The following is a 19,663-nucleotide window of genomic DNA, read 5'->3' as shown; positions in this document are numbered from 1 at the left end:
AAATTGATCCTACACCGTATCTAATGACCTAGCATAGGAGGTTGTATGCTAATTACCCCCTTTGGAGCCGACGACCCACCCATGGCGGAGACGAGGAGGACGAGACAGAGTCGGAGAAATGGAAGAAGAAGGTCCTGCTGTCGGAAAATGTACTCGCCACCACTACTGCAAGAACTGAGGTTGGATTTATTCTAGCGCTAGAGGTGAGCGAGAAATTTGGACACCATCCTGCGCCGGCAGATTTTCGTCTCCCGCCATCTCCACGCCCATTTACCCACCACCGCCGCGTACATCATGCCCTCCTTTTGCGCACGACTCAACATGGCTCGCTGGAAACAATCTGTTCAAGCGTTCGTAGCGAGCCAGGCCCTGGGCTGCTTTTAAGTTTCGTGACATGTGGAGACAGGCCCTCGTGTACACTACCAAACAAGTTTTTCTTGTACCCACTGGTCCTGTTCCGGGGGTGCTGCAGGCGTGTGTTTTTTTGCGCTTGTTATCTCAAACTAGAGTGAGGTTGTACGGTGTGAGCAATTCCTTGTACCCTTAAATGATTATGGCTTTACTAATTTACAGCCAAGCTCATTTCGAGCCTTCTTTCTTGAAAAAACTAGGCATTTGGTAATTGGTAAGCATAACAAAAGCTCCTCCTGAGTCATTGGTAAGCATGGTAATTAGGAACAGTAGTCGTCAACCCGTGCATTCGCACGGGCTAGGATATTAAGAATTGACAGTAACTCTTTTGTTTTCATGTAGCTTCCTTTTTGGCTGCTCTAAGGATGTAGCAACACATTCCTATTTTCCTTGTATTTGCCCATTTGGATAGTTTTTGGTCGCCTCCTTTTTTATGCATTATATTTTTGCTGTCATTAAATAATACAGGTGCATTGATGGGGCTTTATAGGGTTCAAAATAGATGACCTTTTCCTTTCTACCTTCTGTCAGTACTCCTTTCATTGATCTTTGAATACTTCTTCCTTCCTTCATTTTCTTAATGTCCAACATAAATATCGTGATCTGGAATTTTATCATTGCGGACACATCTGTGAGTAATTTTATGCTTTCTCTTAATTAGATGGTTGCTTGAGTTTGAATTCATCTTTGTCTTCACTACTCTTAGTTTCTAATTCTTCCTCAATTGTACAATACAACATGTATTCCTGGCCCTAGTCAGTTTGGCGTCCTTCACAATTAATATATCATCGGTAACATGCGGAATATGTGTTTGTCACCATAAAAGTTAAGATATCTCGATATATTCCGCTTGTAATAGAGAGTAAAAAATATAGAGCATCATAATAAGAAAGGCACCTGCTCAACAACTTCATATATATTACTGACAGATTTTTTTTTAGGATCCATGAAAAAGATTCTATACATAGTGTAATCTTTGTAACCAATCTTGAGGTTATAGTCATCCAATCGATACTGAAATACCAATCTCAATCCATGTACATTTTGGATTTCTTTCGCATTCTCATTGTTGCACAATCCATATATATCAAGTATCTTGGAGATTTCTTAACTTTTTGCTTCTGTCTCAAACATGGTGCAAGTTGTTGCACTCAGCATATCTCTAACTTAAGTTTGTACGTACAAATAATGTGGCATATAATATATGGGCAAGTACAGTACAAATTACTTCCCATATAATAATATATTATCAAATTACCATTGGATCTGCTCAGATTACTTTTCACACTTGGCACCATAGAAGTGATTGCCTTGTTTTTGTTGTTTTTGATGCTTTTGCCATTATGTAGTACAACTGCCCTGATGTGTTAATTGATTTAATTGATGCTTCATAGTATAGTTCTTTTCATATCCATTATAGATTAAATTAGCACACAATAAAATATAACAATAGGAATATATAAAAACTGAATATATATTCTGATTCATATATAATTTCAGTTTTTTGCAGTGATGTTTTGTAATAGAACATATGCTTTGAATTGTACCTTGCGAGTGGGCTCCCATCTCTATTTTCTCTACAACATCTTGTGAGCATACCTATTTTGCATACACAGAAGTATTGATGGGCATGATAGAAAAATTCGTGAACTTGTTAACCATATGCTACATTGCCTTGCCATGTATCACAGTGCCCTCAAAGAATTATTGTGTATTAGGAAGAAGCCTGAAAATTTTGGATTAACTTGTATAATCATAGTAGCCCTAGATATAATGAATCGTCTTGCAAACAATACCGATTTTGCATGTACAGAAGTATTGATGGGTATGATAGAAAAATTCCTGAACACCATATGTCATTACCGCGACATGTATCATAGCGCCCTGAAACAGTTTAGTGATTTATGAAGAAGCCTCAAAATTTGGAATAACTTTTATATACCATAGTAGCCTATTTATGATGAATATACATATATTTTAACCAAAAAGCTGACCTCTTTTTTCAAGTAGTATCATGTCAAATAACTTAGTTGTTGTTGGCGCTAATAGAATCTCATAGCCTATTTACGCCGACCTTCACTTTCCAGGAACGCTAATAGAATCTAACTGATAATTGCATTAAGTGCATATTAGACGCCATTTCCTTAGACCCTAAATTGTAGGAATAAAGGAAACATAACTTAATACAAATTAAAGGAACACAAAAGGGTTAATATTTTTGAATGCGTAACTTGGAAAAAAGAGGTATTAAACTTTGATCAGCTCTTTTTTGGCATGTAGTATGTAAGCAATATGAACTACGTACATGACATATAAATGAGCAAACCATGAAATTACTTGCTTGTTTTTTCCTTCGTGCTAGTTGGTTTTTCCAATGTTTCCGTGGCTGCATCGCAACCCCAAAATAATGACGATCAACAACAACCAAAAGGAAGGCGGTCGGCATGTTGAGGATTCTTTCGCCTTAGCTAGCAAGGAACATGTGTAATGAGGCAGGGAGGAGATATATGACTGGAAACAATCCTGAATGAATTTGTTGCAGTTAAGGCAAATACTTCAATCACCCGGCCAAAAAAGGCAAATACTTCAATCAGCTTGAAGGAAGCAAAGACTGTCGTGTTGAAGAATTGCATAGTACAAATTGTGCAGAAGACCTATAGGCTGACAAATCTCTGAAACAGAATAAATTTCTAACATGGACGTATTTTTATCACGAAAAATAATTATGAACTGCACCTGTAGTTTCCAACCCTAAATAATATCCTGTTGCATTTGTACTTATCAGTTATTGTTGCAAACAAACAGGTACGGAGGTCTCTTTACTTTGCAAACCATTGGACCCTTATTTCATAGGATGCATCAAACGAAAATGTTACTACCTTAGAATAGGGCAATTCAAATGCATAAAATACTGACAAATGAAAATATTAATACCATAGAATAAGGTCGATCTGGTCCTCGTGCTGTTTACGGGGCACGCGGACTGGCCAGACAGATCTTTCTCCCATTAACTTGCTATCTTAGCAACATCTTAATAGCTAATGGTTTCTTGGGCGGCCAGTTGATACTGTGTGATCCAAAAATGTAAATGCAAGGACTGTATGATCAAACGATGAAACAGCCTTTCATGGGAAGGACTCAGCCAGAAGAGTAATTGATTTGTATATTTGGGCGATAAAAAACCTGTACCTGAGGCACATGTACATGCCTCAAAATAAGATGAACAACGTGAACAAATTTTAATCAAAGCTACAGTATCCAAATTAGCAAAACTGAGGTAATTGAGGATGATTAAATTACTAACCAATCCATTGGATCTTATGCCACTGTTACGGCACTCAAATAAACACCTGATAGGTTGAAGAACTCTTAGTCTATAGTTTCAACGCAACTCCATCAGAAGCCACGGACCACCTGAAAAATATGCGAAAATCTGCATGCATGTTACACAGAAATCTAGCGAATTTACTTTTTGTATAAATACAGTACGTTTGCTGCTCAAAACCTAAAATAGATCCATAGAGCTTCCCACCAATTCAAAACCGTTAATATTTCACTTGTGTGTGGAATAGCCTTTTGTTCAGAACACAATAATTCTAAGTACTAACTAATGGATAACCGTTCTCAATACTAATGTTTTGACACCAGCTCTCAGCTGCTTGTCATCCATAACCTGACTATATGAAAAAGTAATAAAGGGTATCTTTCAATTATGATTCCGGTAAATCACATGGTTCTACTCCATCAAACTGACAGCAGACTTTCGTAAAAAGAGGATGGTTCGTTGCAAGCAAACTGCTGGTTGATTGTGGTAGTTCTTGCCATTGAATAAAGGGGCGACAAAGAGCCCTTCCGAAGTGCCCATGTATGTTAATAAGACAATCCGAAATAGATTGATCGAATAAAATCCTGATTAATTTAGATTCTCATTAAACTTTGTGAACAGCAGAAGCGACACACTAACCTTGATTACAGGGACATACCAATTAGGACTTGAGGGTCCTGATGTTGTGCTTCCAGCCTGCCACTGGATCCCATCTAGCCCTCGTATTGCTGCTGCAGGGGCACCCTGTGAGCTGAGGCGTATTTTTCTTTGGGCGAGGTGAGAACGGGAGGAGAGTCTGAGAGGTGGAAACGTGACGTGACTTTTGATTGGAGAGGAGGAGCAGAAAGTGGGGAAGATCACCGAACGGGACACAGTCCGCCTGGCCGCGTTCCCTCGACCAGCTGAGTCGCCATCACGGGACCAGAAGCATCCGCCGCAGCGTGCTGGTCCAAGAGAGAGGACTAAGGAGAGAGATGTTTTGTGGTGGTGGTGGAGGCCGTGAGATGTGACAGCGGCTGGATGCGGTGGGCAGCGACGACGGCTGGGATAGGGAGTGACGAAGTGACGGCGATGGTGGTGAGCAGAGCGGCGGCGCGATCAATGGGAAGCAGCGGCGCGATCCATGAGAAGTGGCGCTGCGATGGTAGGCACCAGAAGGTTAGGGATACAGGAGGAGGGCTTCTTTTTTTAGCAACCGTGATGATTTGGTTTTTCTAGGTATAAAGGGGAGAAAGAGGACAGCTGAGTCCCGTGCTGCAAGAAAGAAAGGAGAGTCCCATGCTCGTAAGATACTAATACAATAGGAACGTACACTAAAAAAATACACGTTTATAGGAATTTTTAATTCTTTTTTCAGGTAGAATTAAGGGAATTTTGAGAGAGAGAAAAAATCTTATCTGGGTGGATCTCTACCGTAATAACTCGGTCCCACCAGATTAACGGCTCGTAAAATCTAATTAACGTGGGAATTTCTTGAAAGTCTAGAATTAGAATAGGTAGGTATAGAAGATAGATAGATTGATTCTCCCACATAAGCAGCATTGGAAATGTCAAACACAGAATGGAACAAAAACTACACAAAAGGACATCAACTCTTTACCACAAATAATAAAGATAACAAACCACTTCATACAATTCTCAAATTCTAGGAACCTGGCTAACAATGTAGCACTTGCATTGCATATACAAGTTTATTGACAGATACCAATATACTGCCACGAAAAACCAAACATTGAATGATTAAGCAACACGATAGATCACCAAACCACCTGATTGGACTGCCCTTATGAACAAACCGTTCCAGGACTGACTTATTAAAAGGCCGTAGGGTACCGAGAAGTAACAGTTCAACAGCCGAACGGAGAAGGATATGCTGTCTTCAGCCATCAAGGCTGGCCTAGCCGACGGTTGCCTGGACGAGAGAAAACAACCTGCATGCAGTATATACACGTCAGCATTTCAGGCATCACAATCAGTACCTAGAGCAAATACCTCCTTTCCCCAAAACGGCGAAGGTTCAGAGATGATTTGGTCAAAGTTTCAAAACTCTGACCAGTACAATTTTATTAAACATTTTGATTTGATTTGTGAAAATGACATTTTTTAGGTCTTTCTCAACAAAACATTTTTTATCATTTAATTTTTTACCATGTTTTATGATTTACTGCAGTGAAAACTAACGGTCGCTGATTTCCAAAATGTCATCCTTTTAAATCCGGATGGAGCATATGACTTGCATTTGTCTGGAAATAGCATAGGTAAATACTTATGTACATAGAGCATACCTGGTAATCTCCAAATGCTCGTGACTTGAAACCAGCCGCAGAGAATATGAGGTAGTACTCCCATATACGGAGGAACCTTTCATCAAAGCCCAGGGCCAAAACTTCACTGCAAGAAGAAGAAAGGGATAAGAAATTAAAACTAACCGAGCAACCAACTGTAACAATGTACGTATATGCGTATATAATCGTCACAACAAATTTACCTGCTCAATGAACATATGATATATAGTTATATACCCTAGTCTTGTTTTTACCAATTTTTTCATAATTAACTGTACAACAGTATTCTTGAATAGTGAATGACAAAGTGATACTTACTCTTTGTTGGCCATGAAGTTGTCCCTCCAATGCATCAGAGTTGTGTAGTAATTGGGTCCAATATTCTCGACATGCTCTATGCTACACCCAGTGCACAACAAGATCAGGGAGGTTCAATCGATGGAGATCCATCCATGGCCATGAAGTAACCAATCAATATTGATCAATTGATGTAAAACGTACCAGAACCTTGATGACGTGGTCATGGCAGACATTATACGGGCCAAAGAAGGAAGGCAACCGCCAGGGAATATGTATTCTTTTATGAAGTCTGGCCTTTTTCTGTATTGCTCATACCGTTCCTCTGGAACTGAGATGAACTGAACGCACATGTATAATGGTTAGTTCATGATAAACTAAGGTCTTGCTTGGATAACAAGGATTATCTTTCATTGGATTTTTCTGGCAATCCGACGAATAAGGCCTAATCCTCGTTCTTTTGCACCGAAAATAAGGCATATACTACTTGGTTGGTGTTCGTAGGGATGGTGGAATCCAGCTATGAAGTCGTTTGGAAATATACTTAGCTGTTGATGCACTAACCTGGAGGACCAATATCCCATCTTCAGCCAAGTAAGACTCACAGCAAGCAAAAAATTCGTCCATGTATTCATGGCCAACATGTTCAATCATACCGCTGATGTACATAAGAGGAATACATCAAGTACAACCACAAGCAAGGTTATCAAAGTCACAGCGCACATCTGTAATATAGTAACACTTACCAGCTTATGATTGCGTCATACTTAAAAGGTGGTATTTTGCGGTAGTCGCACAGCAGAAAATTTATGCGGTCCTGAAAATTAATAACAACAGATAATATAATTGTTAGCTAAAATTTCACCCTGCCGAAGCATATAAGCTGGGGCAAAACAATAGTAATTCAGCGTGCACATCTATATTTGTTCTGTAGTTAGGAAATTATAATATATGCCAATCCAAACTACTCGACTCCGAGATATGCCGCTGTAAAGTTCCACTGGTTGCCGTTGGCAATGTGGTAGTTATTTCACTCGCCGGGATGGGTATCGCCGCTGGTGGAGGACGGGCAGACGATGGAGGAGGCGGTGGAGTATTCCTTGCTGTCCCTGGCCTGGTTCAGTCGTGTGGAGGATTGGTGTTTTCAGGAATGGTGGGCGTACGAGATAATACCATTTCATTTCGAGTGGGCTGTGAGCCTGTGATGGACCGAGTTGGTCCGCTTCAGGGTAATATACCCGTAGACTACACTTCGTCAATGAAGACATATGGTGGAATGGTAATTACTGATAAACTATAAAACTGGACAGGTATTGCGTAAAAGAGGGAGTAATATAGAACTAACCTCTAAGCCAGCTTCTCTTACTTTTCTCTCAGCGTATTTATGCTGCTCCGCCGACAAAGTGACTCCAGTGTATTTGCAGCCAGTTTGCTTAACTGTTTCGATTGCTAAACTTCCCCAGCCGCTACCGATATCAAGAACATGATGCCCCCTCTTGACTTTAGCCTTTGGTTAAATGTGTATTTTGCAAGAATGAAGTACCATCAGATCATGTTCACAACATTGTCCAACTAGTAATCAATCTAATAATGCAATCTCTGGAGAAATGTAAGTACCTTGTTGATTAGAAGGCTAAGTTTACGTTGCTGGGCTACTTCTAAGCTTTCATTATCCTAGCAATTTAATATTAGTCCATGAATTAATAAAACTACTCTGCAACCAAGCCGCGGAAGAAAATCACAGGATTTACAAACCTTGAAAACTGCACAAGAGTAAGTCATTGATTTATCCAGAAAAAGCGAGAAAAAGTCATTACTCTGCGCACATATATAAGAAGAAAGACGGAACTATTAGTACTATTTGGTATTTCGACATATGGCAAGTAATGAATGATAACAAATCTTTTTTATAAGGATTGGAACACAAAAAAAATCAATCTCAATAAGATCTGCCATAATTCTGGTATTACAAATTGCCTAACCAGCTGGTTATCTTAATCCTGATGGAATGTATAATAACAAAAGAAGAGACATGAGTACTGACAAGATCATAGTGCTGAGAGATGTTTCGACGAGTTTGTGTCGCAGTGTTCTTCCTTGAGGTCTCGCGCAAAAAGTGTTTAGCATATGCCAATTGAGCTATTACATGGAAGGGTGACAACCAAAACCTGCAAACCAAAAAACATTATGTACATGATTAATCACAAACGCATACTCATAGGCACTACTTCATTTTTATCAAACAATTCATAGGAATCTAGTAGAGGAAGGTTTCAGAACCCTTTTCTAGCAATGCGGCGGTTCCTACGCTCGTCTCTGTTAGCAATGAGAATCTGCGAAGTAATTGATCATGGATTTGATCTGTAATGAACAGGAAATAGCTCTACCCATAAGCTCATGGACTATGATATAGTTTTACCAGGATAAGATTCAGAAGGCCTTCTCTCTTGTCAAGAACAGAGTAACAACCATCAATATAGGCTTCTGCCAAGCCCATGCCTCCTTCTATTGCAACCTGAAAGCCATGAGAGAGTCAGGATAAGAACACGTAGTTCAAATTCAAATAAGAAAGTTGTACAAAGCAATTGCAGTGGAGTATATAGGAAATTAGGAATCATGCATGGACACATCACCACTCATTTTTCTTTTTAAATACATGTGTAGTCAGAACAAGAAAAGAGAAGATAACCTTCCAATAGAACAAGGGGTCATGAACTTGGATGACAGATTTTACACAGCATTTGTCGCAAGCTTTACCAAAGCTGAACACACTACCTCCTTCTTCGACCAATCTGTACAAAAACAATTAAGGTGAGCAGAAATCATAACTAGATGTCACATAGTATCTCGACTTCATACGAGGACTCACATCAAGTTACCAATGGATACGTATTGGTTGAAAAATCTTATAACTAGAAGGCGCGCCCCAGCCTCAGTCCATGATGGAGACATCTTCTTTGGGTTCAGCAGAACATCACATTTCTTTCCAAGCAAACCTTGAGCTGCTGCTTTCCCGGACTGCATCGATTCAATATGTCCAACACAAAAAGACCTCACATAACTATTTCATGAAATGGTTGCCCTGACTTATGTGATGGAAACCAAAAGCATATATGTCAGGGTGGTGTAAACACCCCCCCCCCCCCCCCCCCAGATAAATAAAGGAAAAGCTCGGAACTAAGCAAGGAGATGGTTTGTTTTTTTGTTGGGAAGGATAATAGGATTAGTTATGTTTAGCTTTGCTGGACCCTCACCAATTTAGCATGTAACAGTATGGTTCATTATGCGAGGCAGGTCTAAAAGGAAAAATGGACAGGTTGTGCATGCAAATACCTTCAATCCGTCTTCGTGGAAGCCATGACCTACGATGCAATGCAGAAGAGACATTTGAGACCCAGTGCTCTTTAGATCATTTCACACCTAACTTTAATGTAGTTATAAGATATCTGAAACTGAAATTCATGAAACAAGTTACCGTTATATACCCCACAGAACCATATTCCCCTCTTTCCCTGGATCTGATCAAGCTGAAGATAAGCCTTCGCCGCGGCCACAGACGGAACAGGAAGGCTTGTATTCCATTTAAGCAGTACATGATCCGGAACACAAGGGGGGTTGAGTGTCACCAGGAAAGGCCTGACAGATTCAATTTTCTAGAAGAGCAAAAAAGAACAAATATGCCACAGTTAATAATTGAGTAATCCATTCATGCTGCTGGAGGGGTTAGGCTGAAGCTTCCGTTTTGCTGTTACTCTGTGAGCCTACTCTACAGGGTGTTCTGAGTTCTAAGTTTCTAACATGATGAAAATCTTTTTTTTTTCATGTGGTTTCTTCCTTTTGGCCGAGGAGGCATGACTAAATCCTGAGGACATGTAACACGCACAAAATGGTCTCAGCATCGTAATAAAGCCAGGGAAGGGTCATTTGATAAAAAAAAATATGTCATCTGTAAAACTAATTCATTATACCAAACTATACATATGAAAAGCACAGAACTTACCTGAATTTGGTTTAGCCAGTAAGTAACAGAAAAAACCCTGCTACTTGTCCCCAGGAAATTCCAGGCGCTCCATGCTGACGAATTTCGGGGCATCAGATTTTGATCGGAGTGAAGGTATATATCCCTGCAACATAAACATGTCAGACAACCAGTAGATCAGATCAAACTTCATTTAGGGGAAGTTCTGGTTGTACCCCTATACTAGTGTACCATCTATGCTCACCGTCCATTCTTGCATCAAAGTTCGTGCAAGCGAACTTCTATTTTTTGTTTCTCCAAATAAAAGAACATTTGAACTCGAAACTTTGCAGATCAACATCATACAAGTACTACCATGTGCAGAAAAGTTTACGGAGTTTTTGGCACAACATAAATTTTTTAAAATGATACAATTCATTCACAATTTGAAATTTGACAAATTTATGTTTCATCAAAAAAACCAAAAACATTTTATACAATGAGTGACATTTTGTACAATGATCTGCAAAGTTTCAAGGTCAAATGTTCTCTTGATTGGAAGAAACAAAAAAGAAAAAATTCTATATAAAGATAGCACAAATCTTGACGCAAATTGAATGGTCTAGATAGGGCAAGCTTTACCTATGGACATACTGACAAGCACCTAGAATTCTCCGTTCGCGATTTGTAGCTTCAAGTCCTAGTACTTTGAGAGCATTGGGTGCATGGACCCCAAGGATGACACTGTCGTATGTTTCCTCTGAACCATCCTTCTCCAAGACTCTGTAGCCAGCTGTTGCCAGTGCCAAGATACAGGATTATTTCAGTTAGTGAATCAATAAAATATATATGATGACACATTGTTTTGTACAGTCAATCAACAAACAATAACACGTATACATACCTCCACCAAGGCTTGAAACAGATTTGACCTGACAACTGGTTTTAATTCGACAGCCAATGCTCTCCAATTCTCCTTTTACCTGCAATAGTTCCATTGTTCAGTCCCTGCATTTGGCTGCAGCCAAAGCCTAAATAGCGTAATAAATATCATGTGTGATCTCTTTTGGGGCTGATGGATCGCATTGCATACCTTGTTTACATAGGACTGCGAACGAGGCTTGACAGTGGGCAACTGGGAGTGATGGAACAGCTGAGTGCAGAGATTTAGTCAGCTTTCAGATGCACAAAGACAAATGGAATGAGAAAGGAACATGCATAAGAAGTAGATAGGCACCTGAAGAAGGCCATGGTTACGGCAAAATGACAGCGCCAAGAAAGCAGACAAGCTCAAAACATCCTGTGATGAACATGACCACATGCCAGTGCAGACTGGAATCTGCACCAAATGTATATTTTCGTTTTACCAACTCAAAAAAGCATAAACACACATTCCTAATCACAATACAATGTGTGCATAATCACAAATTTTCTTTTCCTTTTTTGTGTGTGAAAATATAAACAAAAAATTTCTACAAGCTAATAGCCAGCCATACCGACTTACCGTCCCCTGCACCCATGTAGGTGTGAAAACTGGCCATTGAGGACTAGGCCCAGCTTTTATTTATAATGAATATTTCATCTAAATTTACCATGCTTATTTGAAAGTTATAGTTTCTCTACACAGTTTTACATGACTGTTAAAACATGAAAAAACAAAAACTGAATACAGAATTCTGATGTGAGATTTTGCCAAAATGAAGGGTTGCTGGTACACTAAAAGAGGAATAAGCAAGTAGATTAGATAGAAGTAGTACAAGATAAGATTCTTGAAACGATAGGGAATATCCATGCGACTGAATGAACTGCCCCAATGTCTCATTACGGTTCAGATCAGGGTTGTGTTCATGGTCCTCCAGGTACCTTCATTTCAAAGATCGAACCAGCGAATTAATTGTCATTGTTTAGTATAAACACCAGGCATCCAGCTACGAATGAAAGTATTATGTATGCACATGAGAACTGAGGGCCTTGACTGCTTACGTCAGAGCATCATTCTTGAACTTGAGTATCTCAAGGACCATGCGCCAAAAACTGGGTTTCAGTATGTTGCTTTTCTGCGCCAAGAGGCTTGAGATACCATTGCCATTTCCCCACTCACATCCTCCGACGCCTCCTTTCGATTGTGTGCTCACTGAGAAAGACATGTCCGATCTCTCCATGTCAACCCCGAGCCCTTCTAACCATTCCATCATGTGGGGATATGTTACCTACGTTGATGCATAGAGCACAACAAAAATCTTGGTGAGGAACAAATATATTATAAATCGTCAGTCCAGGGGTAGGAAGTCATATACTGATAACCAGAGCAAAAGATTTTTTGCAAAAAAACTCAAAGTAAAAGATAAATAGTACCAGATATAAATCATGCATATTTCCTTCGAAAGGAGCCACACACGTGCGCGCGCGCGCACACACACACACACACTATTTTAGTGTAATACTTTTCGAAATTTTCCTTATTCCTCAAAAAATCATAACGCATTCCTCTGAACAACAGAGAAATTTTCACAAGCCTTATAAGAATTCTTGTTGTGATGGCCGAACGTTTATTGTGTACTTTTCAAAAATCAAGCCAGGTGAACCATAACGAAGCAGTTGTGCTGGAAGAAACTAGTGCCGTAGAATCTTCCCACTCGCTAGGGAAGTGATTTTGTATAGATGGACATAAATTCAGAACCTAAATCACGGCCGGCACAAACACAAATTCACACGCCAAACTCTCCATTTAAGCTTGCTGGACCTGCTAACAGTATAATCTACTTACTTCCAAAGTTCCAATATCAAGATCCGGTACAGTGTGTCATTGTCATGAACTCGTGATGCAAAAGCAATGAGCACATGGAAGCAGACACCAAAATATGCTTATAAGAATGCAAAGGTTGGCCCGGAAAATGTGATGAATGTTTAGTGTAGAAACGCTAGATGATTTTTGTGCTTAGAAGCAATCCACCGAGCACCTTCCGTGCAATGAGCAGGTACGCACGAGCTGCACTAATCAGGGGGGAGGGGAGGTGATGAGAGCTATGGTGCCGATCAAGACTGCATTGCCTGACCTTCGAGCCCGACGACGCCGGGGCCTGATGAGAGCTATGACGACGAGCTCACGGTCACGGCCGAGGCTCCCTGCTGTTCTTCGAGCCCGACGGGGCCTGCTTCAAAATACGGGCGGCAGGCCGCTGCAGCAGGCGAAGGCAGAGGGCTGCAAGGGGCAACGGAGGGTGACCGGAAGCGCCTCGTTCGAGCGGCAGTCGGGACGCCGCCGGGCCGCCGACTGAGGTGGGCGAAGGCACAGAGGCAGCGGTGGGAAATCCTCCGCGGCGGCGGCTGAGGAAGCCGAAGGCGTCATGAGACTCCATGCCGAGTTGGCCGAAATGGTTTTCAGGAGGCGCCGGCGGCCGCCCCGCGGAGGACGGCGAAGTTGGCGGCCCCGGCGGAAGACCACTGATGGCCAGTCCACTGGAATGGTGGGAGCCAAACGCAAAGTGGATTTTCCAACGGCTCCGTGAATTGGGGAGCGTTATCACCCTTCTTTCGCGCTTTAAGATTAGTGCCTACTGCTAGCATTTTCTGCCTATACTTAGAAATGCATGTACCGGTTATTTTCAGAAAAAAAAATAGGAGATTTAATTTTCAGAAACTAGAGGATACCCCGCGCCGCTGCCGCAATTGGTCGAGGAAGAAAACTTGCTTGATAACATAAGAACCAAAATGAAACAAACATATGACTAACTATATTTGATTATGTATTGTTGTAACATATTTATTGAATATAAGTAGAATAATCGACTGGAAAGCATTTTCCCATGCATGGTTGAATCTTGTACCTGTTTTTTTTTACCATGCATGATTGCATGTTGAGGTGCGTCTTATCCTATTCATTATTGTATATGGTAGGGTGGTATTTTTGTGTGTTGAGATAAATAAGTTAGTGAGGATGAATCTTTTAGATATACAAGATACATGCAAAATACTAAAACAAATCCATCATTTCAATCAATTTAGAAACATTTTACTTTTCAAAAATACTAGTTTCATAGTTGTTGAAACTGCGAGTGAAATAATGATTGGATTGATTGATATAAGTGAAATGTATTTTTAAATATTGGAATGTTCGTAAAATTGCATATGGAATATTTTTTGAAATTGATTAAAATCTGTTTGTAATTGATTGATACACTTCATATAATAATGTGTATAGTTGTTATTTCTAGAAATACACGAGAAAGACCAAAACCAACACATTATTTCTCTGAATGTCAAAATAAATCTTCAAACAAAACAAGTATCGTAGTATTAAATAGATGACTAAATTATGTTGTAAAAACTGAAATTGTTGTGAAACTGCCTGGAAATATTTTTTTAAATTGATCTATATTAATTGATATATGTTCAAAACAATTGAAATTATTATTAGTTTCACTTGGAATATTTTTACTTTTTTTATATAATTGACATATGTATAAAATAAATTAAATACATGTGAAAACAATGACTTAAACCGAAATTTGTCTCTAAAATAATTACAATTGTAGAAATGTCCGTATAATGCTTTTCAAATTAATGAGATTTGTATGAATTATATTTTATAAAATATTGAATTTTACAATATGTGTAGAATTATTTAAATCTTTGTCTCTTAAATGTTGCTGAAATTACTTATGAAAATTTAAAAATTTAAAACATTACTATAATTCTTGGAAAGAATGCACTAAAATCCACCAAAAGAAGAACAGTTTTTGAATTTATTTTTTCTGGCGGAAGGGTGTTGAAAATTCTTTATTTTTTCGAAAATCTCTCTATTGTTTCGTATTACTGAAACAAATGCATCATTTCAATCAACTTAAAAACGTTTTCCTTTTAAAAAATACTAGTTTCATAGTTGTTGAAACTACGAGTGAAATATGATTGAATTGATTGATATAAGTGAAATATGTTTTTAAATATTGTAATGTTTGTGAAATTGCATATGGAATATTTTTTAAATTAACTAAAATCTGTCTATAATTGATTGATGCACTACATATAATAATGTGTATAGTGGTTATTTCAAGAAATACACGAGAAAGACCAAAACAAACACATTATTTCATCGAATGTCAAAATAAATTTTCAAACAAAACAAGTATCATATAGTATTAAATAGCTAACTAAAATATGTTGTCAAAAATGAAATTGTTGTGAAACTGCCTAGAAATATTTTCTAAATTGATTTATATAATTGATAAATGTTTGAAAATTTTGAAATTATTATAAATATCTCTTGGAATATTTTTAAATTATTTATATGATTGAATGTATAAAATAAATTAAATACATGTGAAAAGCAACGACTTAAACCGAAATTTGTCTTTAAAATAATTACAATTGTAGAAATGTCCGTATAATGCTTTTCAAATTATTGAGATTTGTATGAATTATATTTTTTAAAATATTGAATTTTACAATATGTGTAGAATTATTTAAATCTGTGTCTCTTAAATGTTGCTAAAATTACTTATGAAATTTTAAAAATTTAAAACATTACTATAATTCTTGGAAAGAATGCACTAAAATCCACCAAAAGAAGAATAGTTTTTGAATTTTTTTTCTGGGGGAAGGGTGTTGAAAATTCTTTATTTTTTCGAAAATCTCTCTATTGTTTCGTATTACTGAAACAAATGCATCATTTCAATCAACTTAAAAACATTTTCCTTTTAAAAAATACTAGTTTCATAGTTGTTGAAACTACGAGTGAAATAGGATTGAATTGATTGATATAAGTGAAATATGTTTTAAATATTGTAATGTTTGTGAAATTGCATATGGAATATTTTTTAAATTAACTAAAATCTGTCTATAATTGATTGATACACTTCATATAATAATGTGTATAGTGGTTATTTCCAGAAATACACGAGAAAGACCAAAACAAACACATTTTATTTCATCGAATGTCAAAATAAATTTTCAAATAAAACAAGTATCATATAGTATTAAATAGCTGACTAAAATATGTTGTAAAAAATGAAATTGTTGTGAAACTGCCTAGAGATATTTTCTAAATTGATTTATATAATTGATAAATGTTTGAAAATTTTGAAATTATTATAAATATCACTTGGAATATTTTTAAATTGTTTTATATAATTGAATGTATAAAATAAATTGAATACATGTGAAAAACTATGACTTAAACTGAAATTTCTCTTCAAAATAATTATAATTGGGGAAATGTCCATAAAATGCTTTTCAAATTAATAAACCTGCATCATTTAGATTTGTATGAATTATATTTGTAAAAATATTGAAATTAACAATATGTATAGAATAATTTAAATCTGTTTCTCTTAAATGTTGCTGAAATTACTTATGAAATATTTAAAATTTAAAGCATCACTATAATTCTTGGAAAAAATGCACTAAAATCCCCCAAAATACGTATAGAATAATTAAAAATGATTTCTGTGTGGTTAATCGGATGACACATGCTTGGTTCTGTGCGTATAGGCTAGTTGCAAGACGCACGTATGTCCAGATTTTTTTGCAAGTTATAAAATAGTCTGTACAACTACAATTACATTTTCAACATAAGCATGTAAATTGTTGAAACCTACTCGGCAGAAAAATGGTACCTCTGGACATGGACTATGTGAGCTTGAGCTCACAACATCTTGGATGAACAGTAAAATGCACAAAAAAGTGAATATAATAAAAAAATCACATTTTTTTTGCAAGAAACATTGAATTTTTTTACACGCATGCAATTTTTCATGAGGAAATCACATTTGTGATGGTGTGGGAAAAAAAACAAAGTCGATGCTCCAAAAAGAGTGTTTTTGGAAGCATTTAGGAGGATCATTTTTTTGTCCACAGCTCCACAAATGTGATTCCGTCTCAAAAATTTGCATGCATGTACAAAAATCATCAATGTTTCTTGATTAAAAAAATCAGAATTTTGTATTTGTTTACTATTTTTTGGATTTAACTTTTCATTTGAGATCATGTGAGCCCGAGCTCACAATAGCACTTTCGAGTACTTCTCAACTTCTGTATGGAGAAACGAGATAAAGGATCAAGCACTTCAACTTTTCTTTGTCCCTCGGGATCCACCAAAAATTGGGTTAGTATATCAAAATTTAAAACGTAACAGTACCTCCCTACAAAAGAAAACCATAACGGTCAACGTGGAACTAAGAAACGACACATGACCGCAAACATAAAAGGAAATGCATCATAATCTTAGAATAGCACCAAACTATCAGAACAAACAAGAACTCTGATTGATGAGATCAAGGCACAATATATATCTGCAAGTTCAGCCTACAGCCTTCTGTCAAGGGGGTTGTAAGGAAATCCTCCACCCCTGGCTAATGATCGGTGTGGGAACTACAGGTGGCGGAAACTCTTTTTTTTTTGCGGGGGAGAGAAAATTTTCATTACTCAAGGAGGCTTCTCAGCCATAGAAAGGTTTAGAACGAAGTCCATCCCAGAGTACAGCCACACTGTGATGCGTGGGGTGCTTCGGCCATACACGGCCAGCTTATGGCTAACTTTATACCAATGTAATAAATTCTACCTATAAACTGCGAGTAAAAAAAAATAGACGCACACAGACAAGACACCACGCACACATGCACTCACACCAACACACACGTTTAGACAACGGCTACTAAAGGCTATCTCTAGGACAAAGTATTAGGAGTAGTGGTATGGGTTCGATGATTTTTGTCCGACGTGTGTCCGACGCACAACCTGCACCATCCAACTCAGTTGGTCAGGGTCCGATCCATCCAAGTATGTACACATGTTTTACAAAAAGTGCCGGACGCTGAGTCATTCTGAAAATTTTAGTAGTATATACTACTCCCTCCGTCCCGTAATATAAGAACGTTTTTGATACTATACTAGTGTCAAAAACGTTCCTATATTATGGGACCGAGGAAGTAGTACATTATATTTTGATTTCTGTTTGCTTATATTCCTCCAAAAGCAGTGTTTTCGTTTGGGGGACACGTGCATTGTTGACCGTTCTGGTAGTGACAACAAATCATTTTTGTTTCCTTATATTCCTCCAAAGGCCGTAATGCTTTCTTCCCCGCTGGTGAATAACGGAGCAGTTTTCAGAAGCATGGCGAACATTGTCACTGCGACAGATGATCTATACTACTGTATATGGGAACATTTGGCTGAGTTTCACGCTGCCAGCACATGACACGGCCTCAGCCATGCATGCAATCTCAAGGCCAAGGGGCGAGTAGAACGGGAAGCTGCAGAGCAAAGAGCATAGCTCATGTACGGACCTGATTGAAGACCATGAAGCCGAGGTCGAGCTTGACGCAGCCGGCGCCGTCGTCGACGGCCACCGTCCTGGCGTGCCCGCCGAGGCAGGCCTCCTCCTCGTACAGGGTCACCCGCACGGCGTCTCCGCCGCTGGCGGCAAGCTCGTGCGCCGCCGCCAGCCCACTCACCCCGCCACCAACCACCGCCACCCTCATTCTGCTCGGTGCCTATGCTATGCTCTTCTCTCCCCGTCGCTCTGCATTGCTCTCTCGCCCGACCCCCTCTATTTAAGCCGGAGCGGCTGCTGGACCGCGCGTCACAACTTGCAGAATATTTCTCGTACTGAAAACGGAAAATCGGTATCATATATTTACGTCCGACGACGGCGCGTTACCATCGGCCGTCCCTCCTCAGATCGACCAACCACCTCTCTCTCTCTCTAAAGGCTAAGCCATTGTGTTTATTAGACTTGTACCACTCAGCATTACTGTTTTGTCGTAGAAAATGGGATTTGGTCACATAAGCTCCAACGTTCTGATCTTCACTGACTGAGGACGCATCTTCGTTCACGCGCCTTTGTGGTGCAACCGGCGACCGAAAATACACTCTACAGGGTTTTCAAGACTCTAGAAACAATTTGGCATGTAGATATAACATACAGCTACAGGGTTCCTCACCCCCTCCCCACCCTCCGCCGCTGCCGCCAGGCACAGCCCGCGCAATGTGGCCGCGGCGGGGCTCCTGCTGGTTGTGGCTGGTTGTGGCGGCGGCGGCGCCTGCTCCCACTCTTTCTGCTGCGGTGGTGCGTGGTGGCGGCGTCCATAGGTGCGGCTGGCGACTGGCAGCGGCGGCGGGGCGGGCTCAATCTACTCCCGCATGGGCCTGGCCGGCCCCCGATTTCGCACCCTGTTGCTTCCTGTCTATGGCATCGAAGGTCTGCCGCTCTACCCGCATCACTTGGGCACCGGGGCGGCGGCGGCCTTCTCCTTCCGCTAGAGGTGGGCATCGAGATGGTTGATCTTGGGATCTCATGTTTCGCAAAAAAATTGGCCAGGCGGTGGCCCTAGTGGTCTTCGCGCAAAGTCACGTTCCACCTGTGATTAGTCCTCTTTGATATGGCCATCG

General features: G+C 39.3%; 1 protein-coding gene across 1 annotated transcript; it reads right to left on the bottom strand.

Moving 5' to 3' along the window:
- Positions 1 to 5,310: 5,310 nt before the first annotated feature.
- On the bottom strand, positions 5,311 to 18,809 carry LOC123047293 (uncharacterized). The gene is made up of 24 exons (XM_044470795.1): positions 18,559 to 18,809; positions 12,260 to 12,486; positions 12,034 to 12,139; positions 11,514 to 11,615; positions 11,370 to 11,429; positions 11,181 to 11,259; positions 10,919 to 11,069; positions 10,319 to 10,442; positions 9,794 to 9,971; positions 9,652 to 9,680; positions 9,188 to 9,336; positions 9,008 to 9,110; positions 8,738 to 8,833; positions 8,599 to 8,651; positions 8,363 to 8,486; positions 8,074 to 8,136; positions 7,936 to 7,992; positions 7,664 to 7,825; positions 7,065 to 7,135; positions 6,883 to 6,976; positions 6,523 to 6,659; positions 6,340 to 6,420; positions 6,022 to 6,127; positions 5,311 to 5,667 (listed from the first exon to the last, which is right to left on the bottom strand). The coding sequence occupies exons 1-24, from the start codon at positions 18,751 to 18,753 to the stop codon at positions 5,623 to 5,625; spliced, it is 2,592 nt and encodes an 863-aa protein (XP_044326730.1). The 5' UTR covers positions 18,754 to 18,809; the 3' UTR covers positions 5,311 to 5,622.
- Positions 18,810 to 19,663: the final 854 nt, after the last annotated feature.

Source organism: Triticum aestivum, chromosome 2B, assembly GCF_018294505.1.
Source record: "Triticum aestivum cultivar Chinese Spring chromosome 2B, IWGSC CS RefSeq v2.1, whole genome shotgun sequence".
In the NCBI taxonomy this organism is placed as follows: Eukaryota; Viridiplantae; Streptophyta; class Magnoliopsida; order Poales; family Poaceae; genus Triticum; species Triticum aestivum.
Note: the sequence above shows the minus strand (reverse complement) of the source record. Positions and strands in the feature narration are given on the sequence as shown.